Source organism: Aristolochia californica, unplaced genomic scaffold (genome assembly GCF_029961685.1).
Source record: "Aristolochia californica isolate CCGP_79_NKW_82.1479 unplaced genomic scaffold, dmAriCali1.0.hap1 SCAF_2, whole genome shotgun sequence".
NCBI classification, from domain to species: domain Eukaryota; kingdom Viridiplantae; phylum Streptophyta; class Magnoliopsida; order Piperales; family Aristolochiaceae; genus Aristolochia; species Aristolochia californica.
In genome coordinates, this window is record NW_027181881.1 from 8649756 (window position 1) to 8676917 (window position 27162).

General features: G+C 36.2%; 2 protein-coding genes and 1 pseudogene across 3 annotated transcripts in view; all 3 read right to left on the reverse strand.

The window, feature by feature from the left end:
• Positions 1–238: 238 nt before the first annotated feature.
• Positions 239–3055, reverse strand: LOC137955969 (xylan glycosyltransferase MUCI21). 2 transcript variants are annotated; one of them, XM_068803218.1, is made up of 4 exons: positions 2859–3055; positions 2323–2406; positions 1764–2212; positions 239–1649 (listed from the first exon to the last, which is right to left on the reverse strand). In XM_068803218.1, the coding sequence occupies exons 3-4, from the start codon at positions 1954–1956 to the stop codon at positions 349–351; spliced, it is 1494 nt and encodes a 497-aa protein (XP_068659319.1). In that variant the 5' UTR covers positions 1957–2212; positions 2323–2406; positions 2859–3055; the 3' UTR covers positions 239–348. The 2 variants fall into 2 exon arrangements, with proteins under 2 accessions (XP_068659319.1, XP_068659318.1); XM_068803217.1 differs by having other exon boundaries at positions 1764–2406.
• Positions 3056–8786: 5731 nt separating this feature from the next.
• Positions 8787–11972, reverse strand: LOC137954851 (amine oxidase [copper-containing] zeta, peroxisomal-like; annotated as a pseudogene).
• Positions 11973–20015: 8043 nt separating this feature from the next.
• LOC137956990 (uncharacterized) overlaps positions 20016–27162 on the reverse strand; it is a 30119-nt gene continuing 22972 nt past the window's right edge. The window contains exon 9 of the mRNA XM_068804680.1: positions 20016–20545. Coding sequence (XP_068660781.1) covers positions 20370–20545 — 176 coding nt within the window. The 3' untranslated portion in view covers positions 20016–20369. The remainder of the gene's footprint in view (positions 20546–27162) is intronic.

Consider the following 27162-nt stretch of genomic DNA (forward strand, 5'->3'; position numbering starts at 1 on the left):
ATATCTTAAGGTGTCCCTTCACATCCTAGATCTCAAGATATAAGTATGAGAAGACAGTACTTATGTTCTGCCTACATAGGTTAAATTCTTAAAAATTTAGCCATTAAAATTGAGCTCTAGAAAAAAAAAAAAAAAAAAAAGAAGCTCTCTAGTAAAGACAAGGGTCATAAGGCTCATACAATTGAAAGGTTTCATTTATTGATTATTGTGAGGATGTAAAAATGTGATTCTAGGTAGTACAAACAAATTAATTTTTATTTTCTTTTGAAATGTTGGAATGGCAATTTTTTTATTTACACAAAAGCACTACTCCACTTCCACAAGTAGAGCACAAAAACAGATGAGAATTCACATGGCTGTATTTGTCTGGTAATTACAGTAGGTATAAACGCGTAGCAGCCTTTTCTTAAATCTTGAAAGATCCAAGTTGACGGTCTGACCGTCCAAGTAAAGGCTCTTCGTGACTTCCCAACCTTTCTTATTCACCCTCATGGGCTCCGTCAAGACTGGGTCATCCTTCCTGTACCGTGTATACAATGAACTCTCTTTGGGCCCTATCTTATAGCTCATGTACTTCAGACCCATCTTCACAGCCGGCTCGCCGTAGTAGGCTTCCGCCGCCCACTCCGTCCCCAGTGGCACCACCTGTATGAACACCGTCCTCGGCCGCATGAACAGAAAATGGGTCATCGCCGCTCCGTGGACACCTATCATCACTTGGCTTCCGTTCAGTGCTCGGTAAATCTTGGCCAGCTCCGTCGTTCGGTCCGGCTGCAGCACCTGGACCTCGAAACCCACCTCCTCTGCCAGTTTCACCAACTCGCCTTCGTTCGTAATGGCACGGGACCCGTTTCTTGACAGAATCACTAGCTTCGGCTTCCTAGTTCTCTCTATTTGTTTCACTTCCAGTGGCTGCACTTGTCGTTGTTCCTGTGCCACCTGCTGCTGCTCTTCTTCTTGGATCAGCGATCTGATTCTTGGCCTGTATGCTTCATCCAGTAACCTCCGAAAATCTTGAATGTTTGTCTGGCTGTCAGGTATTAGAGCGGGATCGATGGACAGCTCGTCGTGGATTTGGAGACCTACGATGGCTTCCTGGAAGCAATGGGTAGACTTATCCCCGGAGAAATCGATCGGTGGATAGTCGGAGAGACGGGAGAGGATGTCGCCGTACTTGGTCATCCACCAGTTGTGGTACTCCAGTATGACGAACACCACCTGTCTGTTGAACTTCTTGGAAGTAATATAAAGGGGAATAAGCCCGTCGTTGAATTCGTGATACACGTTACCGGTGTAACCGCCGGTTGAGAAGAAGATTGCTGGAACGGTGTGATTGGTTTGGCAGGAATCTTGAGCGTCTCCAGTGGAGCTCTTCCTTACGAGACGGAGCTCATCAATGGTGTCCATGACACTCATCTCCCATTTTCTGGTGTAAGGCTTGATTTTCTCCAGGCTCATCGAGGCAGTCACATTCCAAGAGTAGAGCAGAACGGATGCAGAAGGGGAGTGAGTCCTTACATCACCTCTCATGTAACAGATATCTGAGCGGTAACCTGTTCTGTCGCAGTAGATGCAATCTGAGGCATCGGCATCAGAGCATGGTAGAGGGTTTTGCTTGTCTGTGAGCAACGGGGACTCGCTCCCGAAATCTGTGGACAGAGAAGAAAATACCCAAAATCAAAAGGTGCATGAAAAAAGAGCGAAAGAGAGAGAATAAAGTACTAAAGCGATACTGATCGAGGGGAGAGAAAGAGGTTACTTACAGAAGAAGGGAAGGTTGGAGAAACAAGGAAGGAAGACGAGGCTGCAGGAGATGAGGGAGAAAAGCAATAGCAGAGGGAGGAGCCTGGGTCTTGTTTTTTTGCCGCAATCAGTCAGAAGCGCTTGAGCCTCGGAATCTTGTGTCTCTTCCACATCGCCCTTCCGAAGCTGGTTAAGACGGTAGTGATGTACCATCTCTGTGCTTGTTACTTTGTATTAAATAACGACAGGAACTCCCAGACGAGATACAGAGGAAATGGACTTCTACCTCTCTCAGAGGGAACCGTCAACCGTTCAGAAGCTCGAAGAAAGGTGGGTTTTATTGGAGAGCAGACCTTGAACCAGAAGAAATAGTCGAGAACGATGGGCGAATGACCCGAAGGATTACAGGGTGTTTATCCGTTGTGGTAGGTGGCGTGCGGAGAGAGAAATCAGATGGTCAAATCCGTGTCTGCGAAGCCAAAGACTCGCAGATAATGAAGTTGGCTTGTGGTTGGCGGAAGATTACAGAAGAGAAAAGCATCATCTTACAGGGAAAAAAACAGGAAAGAAATAGCTTACACAGCTAGCAGCAGATGTAAGTAGCACCTTCCCCGTCAGCTCCTACAGAAAACACCTCTTCTGAAGAGTTGATGGTGATTCAGGCTTTAGGACCAGAAAAAGGAATTCAAAGGAGCGAATCAAGGCATCGAATTTGAAGCCAACAAAGCAGCGGCGTCAAAAAGGAAGAAAATTAAAGTGAACTAATTAGGAGCTGTTGCTTTCTACCAAAACATGTGAGAGATAATTAAACATAAAAAACCAAGATTTTCTTACTTTTTACAGAATTAATAATCACAGATAAACGTCACAAAACCTTATTCTGCATCTGTAATTCGGTTTGCTTATTATGATCAAATATTATAAGAGAAAAATCAAAAGATAAAGATAAACAGTTGAAAAAGTCTCCCTCGACGTTGTCATCTTTCGCCGAGTAAACAGTCACACAGATGTGCAGGAACCAGTACCCTTAACGCGGTGCCGGAAAACAAACGGTGACAAACGTGGGGAAGGCCGAAAGAGGACTCGAGTTCTTCCTCACCACAAATACGACTTACCCGGTTCTGGTAACAGGAAGCGGCTGGCATGCATTTGCTCTCTGGTACAGTCTTTATCAGTCTGGCAGAAGATGTCTTCTCCTCCACATACACCACCGGCACGGCGAGTGGGAACGCTCACTTCCGAGTGCAGAAATGGCCGTTTTCTTGGTTTTTACTTCGTCCGCATGTGATCCGATTGGGCTGCCAAGGATATGTCTGTACTTCATTTGGTTTAGCAATTTCGTACCTGTCTTGAAAATAGATCTGTAGGATTAAAAAAAAAGAAAAAAGACAAAAAAGGAGATTTGATAATTTGAGATTCCCCCTTGAAGCACAGGCTTTCAGAATTTGTGTTCGTAAATCGGAATGGCGCCTCATTTCACGCCCGTTTTTGCGGAATCGCACAATTCTACGTGGCGCATCGCCAATGGTATCTCTTCCACCAAATCCGATCGTCCCGAGTTCCTTTCCGACATTCATGCCGCATTTATTCGCCGGATTCCGCTTCTGTAAGAATACCAAAATATATAAATTATATAAATAATTAAATTCTATTTTTTTATCATTTGCTTTACATGATATAAGGTTTCACAAATTCAATTATTTTCCAGGGAATATATATCTAATGGAAATTCTTATCCGAAAAATTGAATAATTTTCCACCCAATATTTTCCAACCAAGAGAGACCGGAAAACGAATAAACTGGAAAAACATCGGGCCCGACATAATTTGAGAAACCCATCTTCCTCGAGTAGACGTTGTTCTCCCAAAGGTGTTTTCCTCTTCTCAAGGCTTCCGTCCTCCATCTACGGGTGATAATCCTCTCCTCCCTTTCCTCCCTGTCCTCCCTCTTCTCCCTGATCTTTGTTCCTATTGTCGGGGACGATGATGATGATGTAGTCTCAGGGTCAGATGCTTAGTCGCGAGGGGTGACCGAGGGCGTTTCGAAGAAGTCAGTGCGTTTGTTTCTGGGTGGCATGAGGAACTAATGATATGATCTTGTGGCAGAGGACTGTCTACCATTCAGCCGAGAAGAACTGTCTTTCTTCATCTGTTGATTAATCCTTTCTCTTCTTTCTCATTTTTCTCTTTCTGGTTCTTCTATTTCAAATTATTTAAATTTTCCAATAGAAGGATGTACTGTGCCGTTTTGTTGTTACTGATTCCGTTTCTTTTTTGTTTCTGTCATCGACAGAATTCGATTCTCTCTGCTGCTGCAGATCCTGACAGAAAGAAAGCAAACTGATCACTACTTTCTTTTGATTTATATTTTTAACCTAACTAATTATTGCATACAAAAAATGTGTTCTTGGTAAAGGTTTTCCTGGATTTGCAGATTCCAAGCAGTATTCTCCTTTTTCTCCTTTCTGTATTCGTTGAGCTGTAATCTAACAGGCCACTGTGTTTCTTTGCTGTCAACTTAAGAGAGAAATTAAATTAATTTTAAAATTAAAATATACAGAACTAAATTATGTAATAATTTAAAGAATTAAATAATCCTTTTTAGTTTATAAATAAGCTTAATTATAAAAAATCATTATGATTCAATAAAACTTCAAAAGGGCACAGCGCGGGTCGGGCGTGGCATGGGAGCCTACATGATGACTCTTCTCCCCATATTCCAATCTCCTCCCTCTTTTTATCCTCAATCGAGCATTTCTTCATTAGAGTCCTCCATTTCCGACTCCAAGCACTCTCCACCAATCTCTCGGTTGTCTCTGACTTTGACCTTGTTCATTGATCTTCTGGCATCTTTCTTGCCGGATCTACATCATCATCGCCAGATCTGCTCACGGTAGTTGATGAAGAGGTTCTACAGCCACCTCTTCTTTCTTCTTCCACTCTCTCAAGTTTGAAATCTATTGATTTTGGGCGTTTTAGAATGTTTTAATATTTTTTATTTGCAGTGGCTGATTATGTAAATAACTTATAAATGATTTGTTTAATGTTGTGTTTATCTGCTTTCTGTTGAACAATTTGGCATTTGGGGATAGTAATGGGCGTGGTGGCCTATACGAGAGACGTCTCAGCCAATATGGGTGACGTAGCGGCCTCTAAGAATCGCTTAATGCGCCTATATATAGTAAAGATTTTTGAGTGTTAATTGGAAGAGAAGACAACAACAAGAAATCTCTTGTTGTAAATTTGTCTAGAATGAAGTCATGGCCAACCTCTATATGATATAGCTTGATATTTATTTGTGCCCTCTATGTTATTTCTCCTTAATATTTTGATTCTAGGATTCGTTTTTTTCTACTTTAGTTACCATCATTTTCTCCAAGTATATTGAACAGTTGTAAAAAGAATTATTAACCATAGAACTACATGTTGAACAAATATGTTTTAGGAATTTATGTCAAAATCAGTGAAATTCTCAAATGCCCAGGACTCTCATTATCTGTTAGTGAATTTAGCAAGATTTTGAGTTTCAAAAGAACTCACATTTATGCTCTTCTGATGGATTCATATGAACAATTGTAAAAAGAATTATTAACCATAGAACTACATGTTGGACAAATATGTTTTTGGAATTTATGTCAAAATCGGTGAAATTCTCAAATGCCCCTCTCAGGACTCTCATCATCTGTTAGTTAACTTAGCAAGATTTTGAGTTGCAAAAGAACTCATTTATGCTCTTCTGATGGATTCATATGACCACTAAATTATTGTTTTCAAGGATGCATGAGTTTTAGAATTTCACCATTAGTAAAAGTTCATTTCACATAAACTAAAATAAAATGACTTTCCAATGATTGACTTTGAAGTCCTCATAGGTCTCTCAAGCACCTATCTCCTATTGGGTAGCATAGGGTAACCCCTTCTATGTAAGGCACAACCTTCAGTTACAATATCAAAAAGTGACTTCCAATCTACTTGATCAATTTAATCACATGAAATCAACATCTTATATTATTTAAAGGTTTACATAATAGTTGTGCAAGAAATTCATCTGAAGGACAATATCTAGTTTTTGGGTTTCCATATGCTTTGTTGGTTGCTTTGAAGGGAGGTGAGGGTTTTTTTTTATCTTTGGGATTGGTAGAGACTAGGGAAATATTAACCTACTATGGCCAAATGTCCAACTCTCAAGATTTTTTTTTTATTTTGCCTATCTATTTCCACCTTCAATCTGGTTATAGTATCTCTAAAGTGGGGATGGTTGTAAAACTTGAAGAATGTTGATTCCTTTCTAATATTTCTTTAGTTATTAGTTTTTTTGTCTATCAAATTGATATCTAGTACATGTAGAATTTATGTAATATTCTTTTAGATTAGTTTTACCTAAAAAAAGCATGTGTTTATGCTTGATAGTGTATTTTTTATCTTAAAATGATCGGATTTTTTTTCTTTATGTTCACATTATGAAATATTTAGTGCCCAAATATTTGAATTTTGATGTGAAATTAATGTAAATAGGCAAGTTTGTCACATATAGATTCAGTCGTTCATTAAAGTCAGTAGGCAAGTTTGTTTGCTCCAAAAGTCCTTCTAATTCTTCAAATAGAATAGAACTCAGTTCTGTAAAGTTTCTACCTTATACCCGTAGTTAGGAAGAAATTAAATCTTTTTTACTCAAGAAATTGAAACTTTTGATCAAACAAAAAGTAAATCTAAGTAAATTCAAAACAATATCTTTTCTAAGGTGCTTCCTGGTTTGTATGGTTGTCTACAGGTATATTACTATGGGAAGCAATTGGCTCAATGGTGCTTTCAGCAAGGTTGCAAAGGCTAGGCAAGTTGCAGGTTCCAAAGCATTGACTTTCTTATGTACTTATGTAAAGTTAATTTTATTGTCTCTAGTTTGCTTATCTCCATTCTTAGAAGCATTTTGTTGTGTCTACTAGCCAACTTGAATTGTTTCACTTTCACTTGAGTTTTTTTTTTCTATTTTTTATATAGACATTCTCACCCAAAAGAAAAAAGGCATAACATATTCAAGGCCTTAAAAGTATTGGTACTAAGTGTTTTTGAAATTTTATCCTTTATGTTTTTCTTTTTCTTCAAGACATACCAATCAAGGCATGCTAATCAGTGTTTGTTCTAAATCATAAGCTTCTGCTTGAATTTCAGCATAAAACAATTCTTCCATGTTGGAATGCTATGTGTGTATCATGCAAGAGCAGCCCACTTTCAAGATTATGTACTCACGGTGATTATTGGAGTTGCAAGGAATTTGAATGGTAGTTTGAAGTTGCATCCTAAATCTTGATGGCGGAGTAATTCTTTGTCATTGCTTATTGCATTGTCAATGTCTATCATTGCAGAAATTGCACCGTTGATGACTACTCTTCTCATTGTATGTTTCTCTCTTTCATATTAAAAAACACACAACTTGATTTTCTATCATTTTGATCAATTTTTTTATAACTTATTGTTTGGGGGAGCACCATTTTGTGTTATACCTAATCCATTAAAATATGGTGTCTCCAATGTCTAAGTTATTGGGAATTTTCATTTGTGTCTCTAAAACTTTGCATTCGAAGTGGTACCATTTTGCCTCAACCAAAGATCTTGGAGAACTTCTACCAACCAAGTTGGAAGAAAACATGTTCCATTCCGAATATAAACACAACAATCAACTTGTTAGTTTTTTTTTTTTTTTTGGAAAAAGTAATTTTTTAGACTCCACATTTTGGTTTCTATTAAACACCACATTTTTTATCAATAGAAATTGCAAGTTTTAGGTATGAAGAGTAATACAAAAGAAGGAATTTCCTTGCTCATATAATTGTTACGTTGACTTGCGGCACAAGTACTTGTTAACAATAGAACTGCAAGTGCCAATGAGACTGTGAGAAGGCACATGCTTTATCTAAAATTCTACCTTAAGATGGGTTAGATAAGCATGATCATAAACACGGCTGAGATTTGTGACATGATCTAAAATAAAATTTGCATGTGGCATTCCTTATGGACCCAAAACTAGATTGTGTGGTTGAATTTCTAAAAGATTAGTGTAGTATGAAATCACCTCCAAAGTACAATTATCTGTATGCTTTTAAAATGCAAGACCATTTGAACCCAATCCTTCCACCTGCATTTTGTTTAGCTATTGGGCAATCCATGAATTTTGTAATGGAAGACTTAAAAGCCATTGAAGACTGTGTGGCCTAATGGATAGGCATCAATTTAACTAGAGAATTTGGGTTCAATTCCCAGCAAAGTCGTTAAATTTATTTGATCTTATGTGGAGAATGCATATTGGTGTTTATCTATATGTTTAGGGTTTCTTACAAAATATATTGCATGATAAGGTGTCTTGAGATCTAAATAAATATAGACATATCCATGATTAACAAATAACCAACAAAGACAATGGACATTGTAAATCAAGTGATATTGGAACTATGTGTGAATTTACAATGTAAGTGCATGTTTGGTAAGTTCACCTACATGTTGTGTATTATTTTTTACTATTCTTGATATTTTGTCCTTTTTTTCTTATGCAAAATGATAGGCAAGAGCCAAGCACTCATGTGCAGTCTTGATTGGACCACTATCATTCGGCCAATGTGATGAAACATCTTCTTTAACGTGTAGAATGGAGAAGTCCTTTTCTGATTGCACTAATGAAGCAACCAAGAGCTTGTCAATGAATATGGATGAGACTAATTTGGAGTTATCTATTGCACCTCCTATTGCCATGAATTTGCAGATATCTCCTATGCCCCCAACTATTAGCTTTCCGTTGCTCTCTTAAGTTGATATTCTGCTATGCTGGTAGATGAGGTGGCCATCAAAAGCAAGATGTCATCGTCTGTGGTATCTTCCATCTTGGATTGCCTTGTGCTAGCAAGTCAAATTTTTGTACCATAGTAAGCAAAGTTATGCAACATACAATTATTTACAATCAACACACTTAGAACAATAATACTTTAAACAACAAATAGCCAGCTCTCAAGCATTTCTCTTAGTCATCAGTTTCTATGTCTATATCATGGCTTTCAAAAATCTGAATTTGAAATGATATGAGTGATGCTCTCAAAATGTCCATACTTTTTATCACCCTTCACCCAATCATTGAACCAATTCATTTAGATGTAACCATTGGTCCAAATTCCCACAAAGCTATAGAAAGCAGAAATCAACAAGATAGATAGATTCCAATTTGCTTCTAAGCTAGTCTTAGAAGTCATTTGTGTCAAAATCCTTACAAAAAACTGCTCTTGGAGGCCAATAGCAAAAACACAAGAAACAATAAGTAAAGAAAAAATATGCGATTGAAAGCTCAAACCAATATCACCAAATGGTTGTCCACGAAAATTAAAATATTTCAATACACTGTGACTCAACTAGGATTTGAACCCAGATCTCCAATTGCCTGGTGTCATATGGTGTCATACCATTCGGCCACAAAGTTTTCTCAATAGTATGGAAATAATACAACTAGTATACAAGTCAAGGCAGCCAGTTATATATACAATAACACTTCAAGACACTTGCAAAGAAAATAATCATCTCTAGCAGCTGCAATAGCATCATATACTTGTGAAAAAATTAAGTACCACAAATTATAGGAGTATAAAGCCCTAACAATAACCCCACAACCCAAAAAATACATCTTCCTACTAGTGCATGTATGTGAATTTCCATGAGTCATAGAGGGGACAAACTAGATTGGCATATAGAGAAGAAGAGAGCTCCAAAACGTCTTTTAAATTCCAACAAGAGAATAGACCAAATGATGACAGTAAAACCTATCAATCATGTCACCAAAGAATCGATGATACAAAAATGAGGGAAAAAATCATATTCTGCAAAATAATACGCTTAAGTTTCTCATACACTCATGATTAACATATGAAAATATACAGTAAACTCACCAGACACACCTGATTAAATGTTTCAACAGGCTTCTGATCAATCACCATATCCATACGAGTAACAAATAAGTGTTGATGGATAAGTACATAAAGCCTTGGAACAATATTAGTTCCATATTTCCTTGATTCCCCAGGCTATAATACTCCTAAGCTCATAATCTAGTCAGTTCAACTTCGGCTCAATTTTACCATCCTGAAATAAGAAAAGAGAGAAATATATAACAAAGGATTTAGTAGAAGTAGTTGATGAATGAACAAACACTAAGTAATAAAATCCAATAAAAAAACTAATCTAACATCATGAGGATTTGCCTAATAGAAATGGCAATAGAACCCATACTCATAGTTCACAATAGTGCATATAAAAGATACTGAAAGACGTCTAGACCTTCACACTTCAACCAAACCAATCCTCCAATCTTGATGCTTCCAGAGTACTCCATGATCTTCTTCATGCAAGTAAACATAGTTTTCAATTGTCTCGACTCCTCCAATGAAGTTTTCAAAATGGGCATCAAAATATTTGATGTAGCCTAAACAATCAAAACCCTGCATAAATAAATCCAATCAGAAAAATGCAACTAAACTAAAATATGAGAATCACAACATCCCCAGACTAGGCATCAAATGACAAGTAATTTGACCTTCTTAAGAGAATGCGTGTTTTTTCCCAATCTCTCCCCGACATCAAATGTATTCTTTCGGTAGTGTTGGCTCATTTGGTCTCCATAGGGCACAACAATCACAACAAAACTCAAACTTTGGGCAACAAGCCTTCAACCACGACTACCATCAACATATACAATAGAATATATCACAAGCCCCTCTCTAGGATTGAAGCCAATTCAAAAATTCCATTGTTGTCACATACATTGAATCATTTCAAACTTCACAATACTATATAAATAAGTTCTAAATTTAAATCTCAATGCCTAAACCTTCAGTTGCCCACTAACACAAAAAATTTAACCTTCTGGCTGAATAATATGCAAGGGTTTTACGTCACTGCAATCAACACTCCTCCAGATTCACTAGGAGTATAGTTTCTTAGTGGGTCTATTGGAGGTAGGAGAACCAAATTACGATCTTCTAAATCAACCACTATCATATTTTGCATGTCAGCAAGAACAAAGATCCCTTCAACATGACTAACATAACCATTTTTCCATAGGGCTGTCACTCTCAGTTAGGCAAAAAATGAGGGGTTTAGCAAGTCTACGACTTGGAGCTTCAGCTTCACTGTGATAGCCAACATACCCAAAGAAAAAACACCAAGGGATTTTAGAAAGTTAAGCATCAAGTAGTGAGAACCTTCCTTTATCAGTTTCTAAACACAATTGTTTTTAAGTTTTGAGAAATGTCTGATCAGATAAGGACTACCTACTAGGCATCTACCATGACAAGATCCACATTTTCATCTTCATTGCTTCTTTAAATGGAGGATAGTCCTTCTCAACAACCTCACATTCAGCATGTTGAACAACGTCCTAAAGATAGATAGAGCAAAATAAAAGGCTAAGCCATTCCTATTTCAAAAGAACTAGACCAAAATGAATTGAATCAAGAACACATATGATCGCAAAGTATATATCCAATTTTTTTTACAACAACAAAGCTTATTTCCAATTTTAAAGAGAATAAAGGCTTCTACAAACATACCAGAAGTACATAGAAAACTGCATTTACATCAATAGTATATCAACCGCGAGAAGCTTAAAAAACAGTGAACTTGAAGCAAGATCAAGATGGACACTAAGCATCTGGTTAATTTCTTCTTCATAATACCTACATAAGCAGATTTGTAACTCCACCTTCCAAGAGACTCTTATACCTGTACATAATGACATATGTACTTATATATTGATGAACCAAGACTAGAAAGGATGCTTCAAAATGATGAACACTATTCTCACTCAATCCCTATAATGACACTTTGAAGTTGTGTAATTGGTGAATATAAAAGTGATTCATATATGCAACAAGATAGAGGGAATACCATTGGAGGCTGAACATTTGAGATAAGTTCTGAGAACATAGCCTTTCCCACATGATGACCATCTCTTGTGGTTGCATGTACTTTAGATAGTTCAACAAGCCACATACTAGCCTGATTTGATCGTGTGTAGTAGACTAGCCTTGCACGCCTTGGAGGAAGTTTACTAGGAATAGTAAGCCCAACTTTTGTCTTTGGAAGTAGTGATGGATGGAAAGGTGGAAAGGTGGAAAGAAGTAGGCATCTGCTAATGCAACTACATGCTTGTGTGGTTCATAGAGAAAAACTTTGATGAATCACATGCTATCTCTCATATGAGAAAAAGTTAGTACTTCATTTGTTAGCACAAGACATTAGTCCAAATAATATATACCATTCTAACTCTTTCAGTCAACTCTTTCCTGTATATTTTTAAGGTAGGAAACTACCATAACAATGGGATTAAGAGATCTCCTCAACAAACAGAGGTATTTCAAGGCTCTTATTGTCAAATTTTGTATTGGAAACCTAAAAAAATTATTTTGCAGAATATGATTTGTTTTCCCTCATTTTAGTAGCATCAATTCTTTAGCAACATGATTGGTTGGTTTTATTGTCATCATTTGGATTATTTTCTTGTTGGAATTTAAGAGACATTTTGGTGCTCTCTTCTCAACATGCTCGTCTAGTTTGTCCCTTTATCACTCAAGCACATACGCATACAAGCACAGTAGGAAGAGGTATTTTTGTCTTGTAGGTTTAATGTTAGGGTAGAAAGAATCTTAAGTTATTAGATATCAATGGAAATCCTTTTATGTATCTAATACTTTTTAGAATCCTTGGAAAAGAATAGTTTATGAAGGCATTAGCATTTCCTCACTAAATTTTCCAGTTTATTTTGCTAATGAGCCAATTGCAATAGACTCTAGATGATTCAATAGAAAGAATATCAAGTTAACCAACAAAAACCTATCATTTAACACGAAGAAGATAGAAATCAAGAACAACATTCAAAAGATTTTTAATTTATCAACACAAAATGGTTGTAAACAAAAACATAGGATTCCAAGAAATTCATATTAAAACAGCTTGTTGGCAATGAATCACCATAAAATAAATTGAAACTTGGCTACTCAAATTAAATTAATGGGATTCTATTCTCATACCAAGAAACAAAAAGAGGGGAATGAATAAGCAGAGACCTGACTTGGCTATTCAAATCAAAGAATTGAGTTTTCTGGAATCCATTTCATACTATTCAATACTAAAATTATTCTAAGAGCTTTGAATAAATAAAAAATAAACCAATAAATTGATAAGGTAAAAGTTTGATTAAACAGCTTTACCTTGCAATGCAATGCCAACCAAACAGTGTTGAACGATGACTGCGATGGAGACACTAGGCAGGAGGGAATGAGAGGCGACTGAGAAGGATTTTCGAGGAAGAGGTGACAGATAGAGCAAGGTTAGTGTTAAAAGACACTCACATGTGTAGGGGTGGCATGGCTAGTAAATAAGGAGAAATTTCATAAAGATGGTAGAGAATTATAATTATGAAAGTTGGTGTATGTCCTCTTACGTCTTTTTTCTTCTGAATCATGTAGCCCTGAGGGCATTTTAGTTATTATAAACACATTCCCACAACTATAAATACAACATCAAGGCATGGGATAGAGCATTCAAGCTTCTTCCACTTCGCTCAAATTTTTCCATACACCTCTTTGTCTTTTCCTCTTCTTCCTTTTCCTTGGTTTCTTCTTTCCTCTCTCCCAAGAGCTAGAGTTCTTCTCTTCTCTCCTTCCCTTGAGATCTCTTGTGTTTATGTGTTGGCCCTAGAAATCAACATGGTAACAGAACAAGCAAAGATTTAAGATGGAAAAGGAGAAGAAGATGGAGAAGAAAAGGAGGAAGAAGAAAAAGAAAAAAAGGGAGTTTTTTTCATTTTTTCCTTTAGTCTTCTTTCCCAATCCCTTCTTTTATTAGTTTTCTCACCTCTTTTTCCCTATTTTTTATATAGAAAATTATATAAATTTGGAAATATATTTGACTCTAGTTCTTCATCTCAAGAAGAATTGTTGGAATTAGATTTTTCTACAAAGAGAAATTGACATCTAAAGTCGCAAAGGTTAAGCAGCAAAAAAGTTTCGTGTAAAAATAGAAAGCCTCAAATTTCCAAACAGTTTGTACCAACATAAATGAGAATTTATATAGAGAAATATATGTCAGCAAAAATCTATGTAAGTCTAATTTCTATCCCAATAAATATTTTCTCAATATGATCTTTCTAGATAGAGATATATACATTGGAAGAATCAAAGGTCATGTTGGTATCCTGTTGGATGCAAAAAGTCAAATTTTTTTACTTCACTTTTTTAGCTGCTAATGTTGATTAAGTTTCCTATTTGTTTTCAAACTCTTGTCAATATTTTACCAACTTGAGTATCTTTCCTTCAGTAAAAAATTTCTCTCTTTGATCTCACATCATAGTAATTTCCTTAAGAAAAGTTTTTTCCTTTTTGAGTTTAGTTTCCTTTTTTTACAATGTCTGAAATTTTGAATTAGAAAGTCTTGTATGCTCAAATTAAAATAAGGGTGTCCTAAATCTCTCTAATTCTATAAATTATCACTTGAATATTTTCTTTGAAAATTGGTCAAGTTGTATTAATAAGTAATTGCCTTGTATGAGAAGTCTATTTTTAGAGAGAAAAAATTATTATAATGTTCCATCTAAAAATTTTTAAGTTATTTCAGTACTACCACTACAATCTCCTTCTTATTACAGTGGTGGTTATTTTCTCTTCCTTAAATCCCCATTACCCTTTTACTCGATTGCCTTTCTCCTACCATCCTTTTTTTACTCTCATTTACCCTCTTAGGCTAACCGCTCGGTGCGCTACTTTGGTTGGTCATTTTTTATATATGGGTGTTTTTAAGTCCATTGAGACTTTTTTATTGATACCCTTTGGGTGAGGATTGAAGGAGATGAAGAATTCCATGTGTTGTGGTAATCAAGTTTTATGTGGCTAGAATATCCAAGAAAGGGAGAGACAATTTGAGATCAAGATGAAGACTACAAGCAAGATGTGAACAAGAAGATGAATCAAAGCAAGTCAATCAAAATTTCTTTTTCAAGCACAAGTTCCTTAACCAAGACTATTTGCAAGTGAAGTTACAAACACCAACTTGAGGGGAGTGTTAAAAGAGACCCATATGTGTAGGGGTGGCATGGCTAATAAATAAGAAAAAATTCCATAGAGATGGCATAGACTTATAATTATGCAAGAGTGTGTATGTCCTCTTGTGTCTTTTTCCTTTTGAATCATATAGTGCTAATGGTATTTTAGTCATTGTAAATACATTCCCACAACTATAAATACAGACTCAAGGCATGGGGTAGAGCATTCAAGCCTCTTCATCTTGGCTCAAATTCGTCCATACACCTCTCTCTCTCTTTTACTCTACTTTCTCTCCTTTGGTTTCTTCTCTCCTCTCTCCTAAGAGCTAGAGTTCATCTCTACCCTGAGATCTCTTGTTTTTATATGTTGGCCCTAGGAATCAATAGCTAGCAGAGGCAAGAATGAATAGGGAATGAAAGGCATCACTGGGAATGAAAGGCGACCAAGAGGTTGAGCTCTAGTGAACGGCAACGGCGATGGAGACGTTTAGCGAGAGGGAATAAGAGGCGACTAAAAAGGACTTTTGAGGAAGAGGTGAAAGTCAATGAATGCTAGGAAGTGGCAAATAGCAAATGATGACGGCGCGAAGAAGCGTGGCAAGGGTGATGGATGGCTTAGGCAAAGGCGAGGTGATGGATCGAGGCAATAGGTTAGGCGAAGGTGGAGGCAAAATGAGAGGGAAAGAGCGGGGATTATTCACCTTCATCATTGATCAAAATCAAACGGCTAGAATAGCCATTTCGATTTATAACACAAAACACAGTTTTATAGCCAACCATCCCTTATATATATATATAGATAGAGAGAGAGAGAGAGAGAGAGAGATGTAGATATAGATATAGATATAGATAGATACAGATATAGATATGGATAGATATATGAGGTTGAATGCTTAAAAATAAAAATATATTGGAGATACACTTGTTGTATAATGTTAGCGACTTAAGTCTATTGGGATTAAGAGAAAACGTAGACCTAAGAGTGTGTTGCTTTAACATGGTTGCCATGTATTGATCAGTATGTCTCATATTTTGAGATATTTGACACATGTTGTGTTAGCAAATACAAGCCAATGCAAGGGGTTTACCGACCCATACACTCATATATGTATCAGATTTTGGGTAGCAAATATGTTTCAGCAATACAATACGACCACCACTAGTTTGTAAAAAAGAATCATAAATAAGTGACAATTGGTCACAATTATAATGTATTTGGGGTGCATAAAATAGAACCTCATATGTCAATCTACCTTCAAGAAGAAGGCAACCTTGATACAAATTGTTGTCAACTCATGGCTTGGAGAAAAATGTGTTTGTGTGGTACAAGTGGGAGTGATTAGGGTGAGAGCCCAATATATTACAACCATGTATCTATTGTATCCCCATGTCCCTATGATTATGCCAAATGTTGTCATGCCTCATTCATAAACATAGTTCAGAATATCCAACCAACATATTGAGTTCATCCTAACAAGTAGAAATGATTCCAAATTTTAAAGTATTTAGTTTATAATATATTTATTTTATTTATATTAAATATAATTTATTAGTAACAATTAAGTTAAAATTAATTTTAGTTATTCATTAAAATCCTTTTTCATAATTTTAATTTTAATTTAATTTATCAAATGTAGTTATTTATAATTAATTACATTTTAATTATATTTAATTAATTAATTAATAATAGATTGTAATTTATTTTTATTTAATATTATTCATTTATAATTATTATTATTATCATAATTATTTAAATTTATTTATAAAAATTTTATTATATAAAAATAATTATAATCTATTATTATTATTATTTATTCATATTAATTATAACTCGTTGGTCAATAAAGTCTATTTTAAATAAATTATAGTTATTTTATTACTGAATAATTTATTTTTGTTACATATTATATTGAATATTAAATCTAATAAATTTATGATTTATTGTGTTAAATTATGTAATTGATTTGTAATTACAACGTAATCTTAAGCAAACTTAAATTTAACATAATTTATTCAGATTTAATTTTATAATGACAACGGATGATATATTTTAATTAACTTATTTTACTAGAAGCTTAAAGTTTACTATTAGAAAAGTTATATATACAAGCTCAACCATAAGTACATAATTTAGGTTAAAATTTCATTTATCAAAGTACAAAAATATAGCCGGATTCAATTAATAGACACAGACATGTGATTTTTCAGGTGAAACTTTTGACTTCTATGTCTCTATTTTTGGAAGAATCTCATTGTGATTTTCAAGTATGTTGTATATTTGATCCTCCTTTACTTATATATTAAAAAAAATCAACATCTTATACTACTATTTGATAGAAAAATGAAAAATAGATAGTGTACAAAATGAAGATTTCCTGGAGCGGCTCTCAACAGCTCATTCTCCTCCTTTCGATGACGAATGGAAATGAAACAAGAGGTGAAATGCTTGGAATCTTCAAACGGAATAACATGTTATGACGAAATTTTAGAAGTTACACGTTTCATCGTGTTATGTAAAACTATGTTTAAGCCAATATGGTTGAGACGTAATGCGTAACATCCCAATTTTTGTTCGCCTAGATGGCTTCTCAAGAGGGAAGGTGAATTGAATTTGTAAACTTTTAAAGTAAGTGTGTTAGTTTGAAAATTGAAGCAATTAAAAGATAAAATATGCACACACCACATTCAACACAAAGTTGTTTTGTTATCGATGTTCCCCTAGTGATATTCACCGCTAAAGAAATTTTTTTTGGGAAATTTCACTAATTAGCTCTATTTGCACAAAAGATATTTTGGTTTTCTTTGCCACATGTATGCTCAAATACACAATTATGACAATATGCCCTGAGATTTGGCTAGAATTTAGATTTAGTAAGCTCTTCTATCTAGAATTAAAGGTCCTAGATAAACGTATGAATAGATATATGAAAATATAAAAGAAGAAAAGCGTATATCCTTAGTATTTTGTAGTGAGACGGCCTTCGTTAGAACCTCTAAGTCTCCAACTTTGATGCACTGTTTAAAATGAATTTGGAGTTCGTATGGATGAAATACTAAGAGAAAACTTGGGAGGAATAAAAGATTTGGAATATGGATGGCACTTTTTTTCTCACGAAAAATTTTCATAAGGAAATTCAAGTATTAAATGCTTTGATCAAGGTAGGTTTGCCGATAAATGCTCGGTAACCTCTCAAAGGAACATTTGATGAGATATTTATAGTTTTCTCAAACTAAACTCATTATTTGATCGTTTGCAAAAGGACATTATTTCCCCAAACTAAACTAGATTTTTTACAGAGATTTGGCTTATTGATCGATCAATCATGTATAGTAGTTATACTTTTGTCAGACATTTGGCTAATTGATATATCAATGTTTGTTTGCCAGGTCTAAGAATTTAAGTTGATCGATCAATCCACCTAGATTGATCAATCATACATTGATCCTACTGGTTGTGCAAAACCATGTATAATCTATCAATTACATAGGTCTGATTGATCATGCATTGTGTCCCTCATTGGCATTCTTCTGTATGACCGATCAATCAACAAGTATGATCGATCACTCTTAATCATTTTTTAATGCCTGGATAAGGTTGATCGATCCACTAGGATTGATCAATCATGCTTTATAGCACATTCTAGAAAAGTTATGTTTGATCAATCAATCCCCCCTCCCCCCCGATTGATTGATCATGATTTATATTTTCAACCAGTGCACATATCTTGGATGATCAATCATGCCAAAGCCTTCAAAGCATGAAGAAAAATTGTCCTAAGTGATTCTAATATATTTTAAAGTTGGGTATGCACCGGTAAAACATGTTATGAATACAAAATATCTTATAGCTTCAAAAAATTTATGCGCACCTCAATTTTGGAGATTTGGGGGAGCTCACTTGGATAGAGTTCTTGAGTTTTACTAGACAACTTAGACTCTAATATTTTAATCTTTGTTTCATCTCTTATAGGTGTTTCTTCAAGATGACTTGACACATGGAGTTCAAGGTTTTGAAATGCATATGTTGGTTCTTTTGCATAGACCTTGATTTTTGTCTCTCGAAAGAAAAACCTTTGAAATACTAAATTTGTAATTGTTAGTTCAATTATATTTTGTTATCATAAAACATGGATGAGAGTCAACACTCGATCAATAATTTTCACTTTCTAAGAGCATTACGTATTTTAACCTCGATATGGGGGTGTAACCTATAACGCTTAAGCCATTTTTCAAGAAGTTTCGGACGATACCCAATCCGTCTCGGCAAGATGTGCAACGCTACTCTATGGGGTTTGACATTTTGTTTATGTGGTATTTGATAGAAGTATGTTGAAATTTAATAGTTGATTAATGTTATCAAATAAAAATTTATTATCAATTACAAAATAACTAATGTTTAATAAATAATTATTGGTAGTAGTTTATTGTCATTAATAATAAATTTATTTCATAAAATAATATTTTAAATGGTACTAATCATTATTTTAAAAGTTAATTAAAATGAACTATATAGAAGCATAAGAGATAAATATATGACAAGTATATAAGTAATAAAATTAGAGTAAGAATCGTTTACTAACAAATATTGACAGTTAATTAATATTAAAATAATTATATAATCTATAATTTAAAAGAACATAATAAATAAATCAATTAGGTGTATAAAAAATGAATGAGTGATAAATAAATATACAAAGATAACAATAATTAGTGTATTGTTACGTATTTTTCAATTTAACTATTTTTGTCGATTAGATACATTAATTTTAAACTTGAGCGAATTTTTTAAAAAATTATATTTTTTTTATTTTTTATATGTATCCAAACAAGAGAAACTATATTTATTTTTCATTTTCTCACTCAAAGAAACCTCTCGAATCAAACCAGCCGATTGGAGTAGTTGACGCCCTCGCCTGATTCAACTTGGGATTTCGAAACTGGTTCAATACTTTGGAACTAATAATATTTTGAGCTAAAAAACTTTTAAATTTTAATAATTTAAAACCGTAGCTGCATATACACTTCCAGAACGGGCCTCAATTATATCCCACGTTATGTACATTTATAAGCCCTCTTCATTTGTCCAAGAATAGAAAAGAAGAGGCCACGTTAGACAAAGTTCCCAAGATTCCGTCGAAAGCGTTCAGAAAAGTGGCAATCTTTGAAAATAGAGACCATTCTACGCATTTTGGTCCTGTTTTGATTTCCACAAAATTACGAATTCATCATAGATCAGTTTAACCACAATTCTTGTCTGCAGGTTGCAAGTCTTAGAAAACCAATACATGCTTAAGAATATGATTTATAGACCTTCCAGTAGTAACAAATGGTAACAGTGGCTTTGGTTTTTCCCAGCTGAAGTTTATTGCTCACATTTCAAAACCACAATTCTGACCAAAAGTTAAAGCTTGCTTCTTACTTAAAAACTTGCAATGGTTACCACAAATGTGACGTTAAACTTTTTTGCATGTTCAAGATAGTTGATTCCGATGTCTCTCACTTGCACTCTTACCTGGTAAACTTACCACAGAGAGAAAGTAAGGTCTCAGAGGGTATCTCATTTACTGACTGCAGTAGGATTACCCATCTTTCTGCAGATATAAATGTAGTGAGAATCTGGATCCTCCAGTACAAAACTTGCTGGAAGAGTACCATCCTCTGTAAGTGGTACAGGTTCCGTGTATGACCTTGCATGTGAACTAGACTGTCCTGGCTTTTGGAATCCTGGTCTGGCTGCAAAAGCAAGCAACAATGTCATCACTAATCATAAAAAAAATATAAAAGAATGATTTTTACCATCTATTCTGGATGTCAGTATTATCAGACTCGGTCTGGAAGACAATTGAACCTGATAATCGGACTTAAGCCCTCCACCGGATCTGATACTGCAGAGGACTGAAACCAGTCAAAACCTGATTAACCAACGGGCTTTTGGCCGACCCAGCTCACCCCTCTCCCCCTCTCTTTCAACACCCCTTCCCCCACTGGCAAGCATTAAGGAGGGGTGTCTCCTCATCTCCTTTATGTGACCAGCAGGGGAGAGGGCACACCTCCCTCTCCTCGCTTTCAACACCGATGGGGCTCCACTGCTGTAAGAAACCTCTGCACAGCAGAGGGGAGGTGGGGAATCCTTCCCCCTGCTAGCCCACAAAAAGGTAGTCCCCACTCCCACACCTTAATTTTCTGCAGGTGAGGAAGCTCTACATGACAGTGGAGGCTCCGCTCCTGCTCCAGGAAGAAAAAGAGGGGAGGCTCATTGTTATGAAGCCAATCTCCCAGCCCCAGACTCTGCCCTCAACTTGGTCACAAACTCAGCCTCTAAAGGCTCCGCCTTGTTGTGGAGGATGGCTAGAGGAGTGATGATGCATGCAGCCATGTGTGAGATCCAGAAAACGAGTAGTACTTTTAATTTCAGCAATTATCTTTATTTGTAATTAAAGTTTCATATTTAAATTGTGCACATGTAAGGCTCAAGAAAGAGGGAACTCTCTAGTAACGCCACATGAGGTAGGAAGAGAACAGATGAGTCTGAAAGAGAGCTTGCTTGATGCTTATGTTAGAAATTGTGGGAACTATTAATCCACGTAGGTAGAAGTAGCTAAGTGTTTCTCTTTATCAAGCTTCGGCTAGATCAAGGCATCTTTACCAACAAACTCTTAGGGAGACAGCTCCAGATCAAAGGGTGTCTAATTGGTGCAAGGAGACTCACCAACTCTACCCATTCCCCTGAGGAGATTCTACCTTGGCAAAGGTAAGCCAATTCAGCTCATTATTCCATTCCAGACTGGTCTTTAGTTAATTTCTAGTGTAATCATGTGTGCATAATTTATCTTATTGACTTAGTGGCAAAGTATTTTCATTATGATTATACCATCACTAGAGGTTATATGTTCAAAGATGGATTGACCGACAGGTCCCGATTGTGATCTGCTACTGCCAAAGAAGCAAGGACAATCAGCGCACTTGTAAACTAACGGGGCAGATACGAGTCTCCGCTTGGCTCTAGGGCTTCTTTCTTTCAAGCTCTTTATCAATCCTAATATATAGTCCTAGTCTCAAGGCATTAAGTCAGTGTGTTAGTACCAATCTGAGATAAGTAGTTTAAGTCAGTAAGGCTAATGTAAGTAAATTACACGTTAAAGAAGAATCTCAATAGGTTAAGTTTCTTGCACGAGCCTACCACTATCTACATCTCAGTCCTAGGAGTCCTTGTCCAACCATATAGTCACCCATGAGTCCTATTCAAAGTGTCCTAGTCCTAATTTAGCCTACCCCATGAGTTGAGTCTAAATTAGGAAAGCCTATTTTAGTGAGAAGGATAACAACCTTCCCTCTAATAATCTCCAACTCCGACATTTCTATTCTTGTCTAGAGTTCAACAACTTCATTTCCTAGACTCCAGAGAATCTCTCTTACCCAAAACGTGCACCCTTTGTTCTCCAAGTCACAGAGTTTTCTTATTCGATTCCTTAATTGGTGCCACTTATAGTAGAGTATAGTTTTCTAGTTATTTCCTTCCAAAACATGTCTAGAGCATTCACAAACTCTCTAGATACTTCCTTCAACGTCCCAAAAGTCCAAACAGTCTATTTAAGTCGTCTCTTCCAAGTCCCTCAGTTGCAGAAACCTAATTCCCCAGTTTTTGTCTTGCCTAAGCACTAGTCAGAAAATACTTAGTTCTCAGATTCCCACAAAACCTTTAGTGTTGTCTTCCTATCTCTCCCATCTATCTAACCATAGTCAATGTTTTTTTGTCTGAGTCCCCAGTCCAATTCTATACTGTGAGAACACAGAAATCCTTAATCTGTCTTCTGCGCAATTTAGACTTGCAAAATCGAGTGGAAGACAGAGAATAGAAAAGAACGAGGAAAGAGAGAAGAAGAAGAAGAAGAAGAGAACTGAGATGAGCTGCAGTGTGCGGTAATCTTCTCATAGGTCAAAATTCGACCTCCCTCTTTATTAAATAGGTCACTTAAGTGAAAACTTAGTACAATGACATAAATGCCCCTCAAGACTCAATTTCTTATATCTATACATCATATAAACCTGAAAATTGATCCCAATGTACATAATAAGTAGATTAACACTGGAGGAAAACCAAGTATATAAAATACCCTTGACACTTGCAACTTTAACAAGACTTCTTTGTGAAAGTTTCACATAATAACTTCACTGAAACCTTCCTGCAACAACTCTACTAGGTACATGAGGTCACTCTTATCTTCGCAAAGCATTGCATGCAAGTGAAATCATAACACTCATCCCTTCCCTACTTTTCTTTTGAATTTTTATTTTTAACTTTTAGAAAAATATGATGCGAGCACTAGGTCAATTGTCAGACATAGTTGACCTATGTTCAAGTGGACTGGTTACATTTCTGGGTGGCAGACTGATCTAGTTTTGTAGCATATAAAAATGACAGTTTTCCTTTATTAATGCAAAATAAATTAATTTCCATAAAGATCGATTTTTTTTTGCCACATTAGGGAATGAAAATTTTCTGTAATGCACAACCTAACGTGTAAAATAACCAGGAAAATTGATTCAAATGGTCATTTAAATTAGCTCAGTTAATAAATATCACTGACAAGAAAATTTGAGGAAATTAAAGCTCAGAGCTGATAGTGACAGTTCCCCTTGTCTTACAGCAACCCGTTCAGTCACATATGCTGTAGCTTCTCATTATTCTCATCTTTGTGTCTATCAACAATAGACATTGACAATGATTCTTGTGCAGGTCTGGTTTTTGAAAATTAAAAGCCCCTCCCGAAGTCACCCATTTCCTCTAGTGTGCAGTCAAAGACAGGACACTAACAGTAGACCAACTGCACAAGAGGGGAAACACGATTGAAGATGAACTTTAAAGCTACATATGAATCATCTTTTACTCTGTTGTCCCTTTTCTCAACAGGGTATGGGCAGCTTTTACCCTCAAGTTTAGCCTCCAATTTGCTTCATTTCCTCACTTTTTGCACTGCTTTTATGAAGTTGGGTCCAAGGCCCATCCCAAAATGACTAGCCAACTTAGGAAACCTCTTTTCCAACTAATAAATTCAAAATCCTTGTACTCACTTACCCATGTGGGACTATTCCTTAACACCTCCTCACGTATAGGCCCTCTTTTGTGGCTCTACAAGTGGATAATTTAGGTGTAGGCCCCCTCTTTTGTGACCTACAAGTAGATAATTTAGGTGTAGGCCATCTTTTTTGGGGCTCTACAAGTGGATAATTTAGGTGCACGCCCACATATGAGTACATGTTCTGATACCATGTGAAGTTGGGTCCAAGGCCCGTCCCAAAATGACTAGCCAACTTTTTTTTTTGAAATGACTAGCCAACTTAAGAAGCCTCTTTTACAACTGATAAACTCTAGATCTTTGTACTCACTTATCCATGTGAGACTATTCCTTAACAGCTTTCCTTTTGAGTACTATGGAAAAAAACGAGAAACACTTTTTGGAAAATCACCATTGTGGCAATCTCTTGGAATATTTAGAAAGAACATAATAACCGTATTTTGAGAATAAAGAGCATTCATTGGGCAAGTAATTGACAATATAATGCATTGGATACTAGTTTTGTTAAGCATCATGAGACATCCCATCTCCCTAGTTCGGTCATCCTAAGGAATTGGAGAATGATCATCAATACCTCTCCTCAAATGATTGAAAACTTGGTTGTTTGGCTTCCTCAAGATGGTTGGTTGAAGCTTTACTCCAAAGGTAACCCTGGCAGTGATGTAAGTCAGGATTCATCAGGAGGAATACTCCTTGTCTTCTTTGCTCCTTTAAGATAGTTTTAGTCCATGATGGTAGAGTTAGAAGCTCTCCCACAGGCCTTAGACTGTTTTTTTTAGAGGTTCTCCTCCCCTCTCATGGTAGAGAGACACAACTATTGTCATTTTCTAGGCCTCAGGGAAGAAAGCTCCACCAAAAAGATTATTTATGTATTTTGATGAGATAAAGGACAACTATAGACCATGATTATCAATTGTTAGAACATTCCTCAATGAGCTAACACTATTGCGGACTCACTTGAAAGGGAAAGAGCTTCTTGCAGGATCTGGCCATCAATAGCTCACTCCATGATTGAAATTTTCTTTCATTTCTTATTGGCCTTGTAATTATTTTTATGTTTTGTACTTCCCTCCTTTTGTACTAAGTATTGTAAAAGAATTGAGTTTAGGGTTTTGGATGAGGAGGACAAAGAGAAGAGATGGAAACAATCAGAGGCTGAAATAACTTTGTGTGGGGGAGCTGGATCCCTAATGCTATTTATAATGGTCTAAGATTTAAATTACAAAAATACCCCTAGTCACTTAATCCTTAAATCTCCCTACATGTCAAAATTACATAAAAATTGAACCAGAGATAAAACAAAGTGCAAAGAATATAATGTACTTATTGAACTTTATAGACAATGTGACATGATGATATTGCCCTTCGATGGATTTTCTAACTTTCCCCCTCAAGTTGGAGCATATATATCTATTAGGCCCAACTTGCTGCAAAATACACCAAATTCACATCTACCCAATGCTCTTGTAAACATGTCTCCAATTTGATCACCGGACCATACATAGGGTGATGACTTCATTTTTCATCACAGCATCTCGAATGAAGTGACAGTCAACTTCAATGTGTTTCGTCAATTCATGAAACACAGGGTTTCCTGCAATGAATATGGTAGTTTGGTTGTCACAGTACATAATCATCGGCCCTTCCTGTTGTAGTTTCAATTCTTTGACCACAAAACGTTACCCACATTCGTTTACTAACTGTATGAGCTATTAGCTCTATATTCAACTTCAACACTAGAACGAGTAACAACATTTTGTTGCTTACTCTTCCCGCTAATCAGTTTACCTCCCAGGAAGACATAGTAGCCAGTAGTAGATTTTGGTCAAGTTTAGATCCAGCATAGTCAGCATCTGAGAAGACCTCTATCGTCATGTGATTGTGAGGTTTAAAGAACAGTCCCTTTCTAGGAGCCCTTTTTTCAAATATCTCAAGATCCCCTAGGCAGCTTCCAGATGAATCTTGTAAGGACACTCCATGAACTAACTAGCAACACTCATAGGAAAGGATATGTGAAGATGGGTGACAGTAGCATATATGAGTTTTCCAACCAGAGTTCATCATACTGTACATCATGAAGGTCATGTCAAACCTCCATAGGAGTTTCAACTGGCTTAATACCCAATAGTCCATACTCATGTAACATGTCGGTGACATATTTCCTCCAAGTCAGCACTAGACCTATTGCTTCTAGCTACTTCAATGCCAACAAAGTATTTTGGTGAGGCCAAGTCTTCAGCCTGAAAGTGTTGTGTCAGATGGGCTTTTACTTTGTTACCTTCAACATCATTGTCAGATAAAATGATGTTGTCCACATATACCAGTATTACCACAATGCCAGACGAACTCTTCATAACAAATAGTGAATGGTCACATTTGGCTCCCTACAAATCCAATTGACATGACCACTTGACTGAACTTCTCAAACCATGCGTGTGGGCTTTATTTGAGGTTGTATATGGCTTTCTTTAGTCAGCATACCTTATCATTCTCCCCTTGAGCAACATACCTAGGAGGTTGCTCCATATATACCTCCTCAGCCAGATCACCATATGGGAAAGCATTTTTAATATTCAGTTGATACAGTGGCCACCCCTGGTTAACAACAATAAACATCAAAATCTAAACAAAAGACAGCCATGCCGCAGGAGAAAAAATTTTAAAGACAACAACCCCATATGTCTGGGTGTAACCTTTGGCAACCAACCAAGCCTTGTATCGTTCAATAGAACCGTCTAACTTATACTTCACTATGTATACCCATCTACAACCCCTAATCGTAACATCAGTGGGTAGATCACATTGTTGCTAGATACCTATATCTAAAAACGCCTCCATCTCAACATCCATAGCTTTCTTCCACTAAGAGGAGGAAAGAGCATCCTGCACCAATGAAAGAACAATCCAGGAGAACAAGAACAAGACAAATTGTTTGTACCTGTTAGAAGATGGGCTCAAGGCTAGAAGCCCACACGTCAAAGGAGTAGCGAAGTGGTAATTTATGATAAGTTCCATAAGGATGGCATAAAGATGTAAATACGTTGTTTGATTATGTCTTTTAATCTATTGAGTTGTGGCCCTAAGGGCATTGTAACACTATAAATAAGAGCTTTGGCTAAGAGGTAAGGGATTCAAGCCTTCTGCTCTCTTTCAGAAATCGTCCAGCCACCCTCTCTTCTCCCTTGACACATTCTCTCCTCTCTCACGTCCTTCTCCTTCCTCTCTCCTCTCTCTCTTCTCTCCTTCTTCTTCCACGTTAACCTAGACTCCTTC

Bases quoted from the DNA above. Each gene is read 5' to 3' on its own strand.
- LOC137955969 (XM_068803218.1), bottom strand. From the start codon at position 1,956: ATGGTACATCACTACCGTCTTAACCAGCTTCGGAAGGGCGATGTGGAA. The intron at 1,650-1,763 runs GTAAGTAACCTC...CTCTGTCCACAG, and splicing joins CTCCAACCTTCCCTTCTTCT to ATTTCGGGAGCGAGTCCCCG.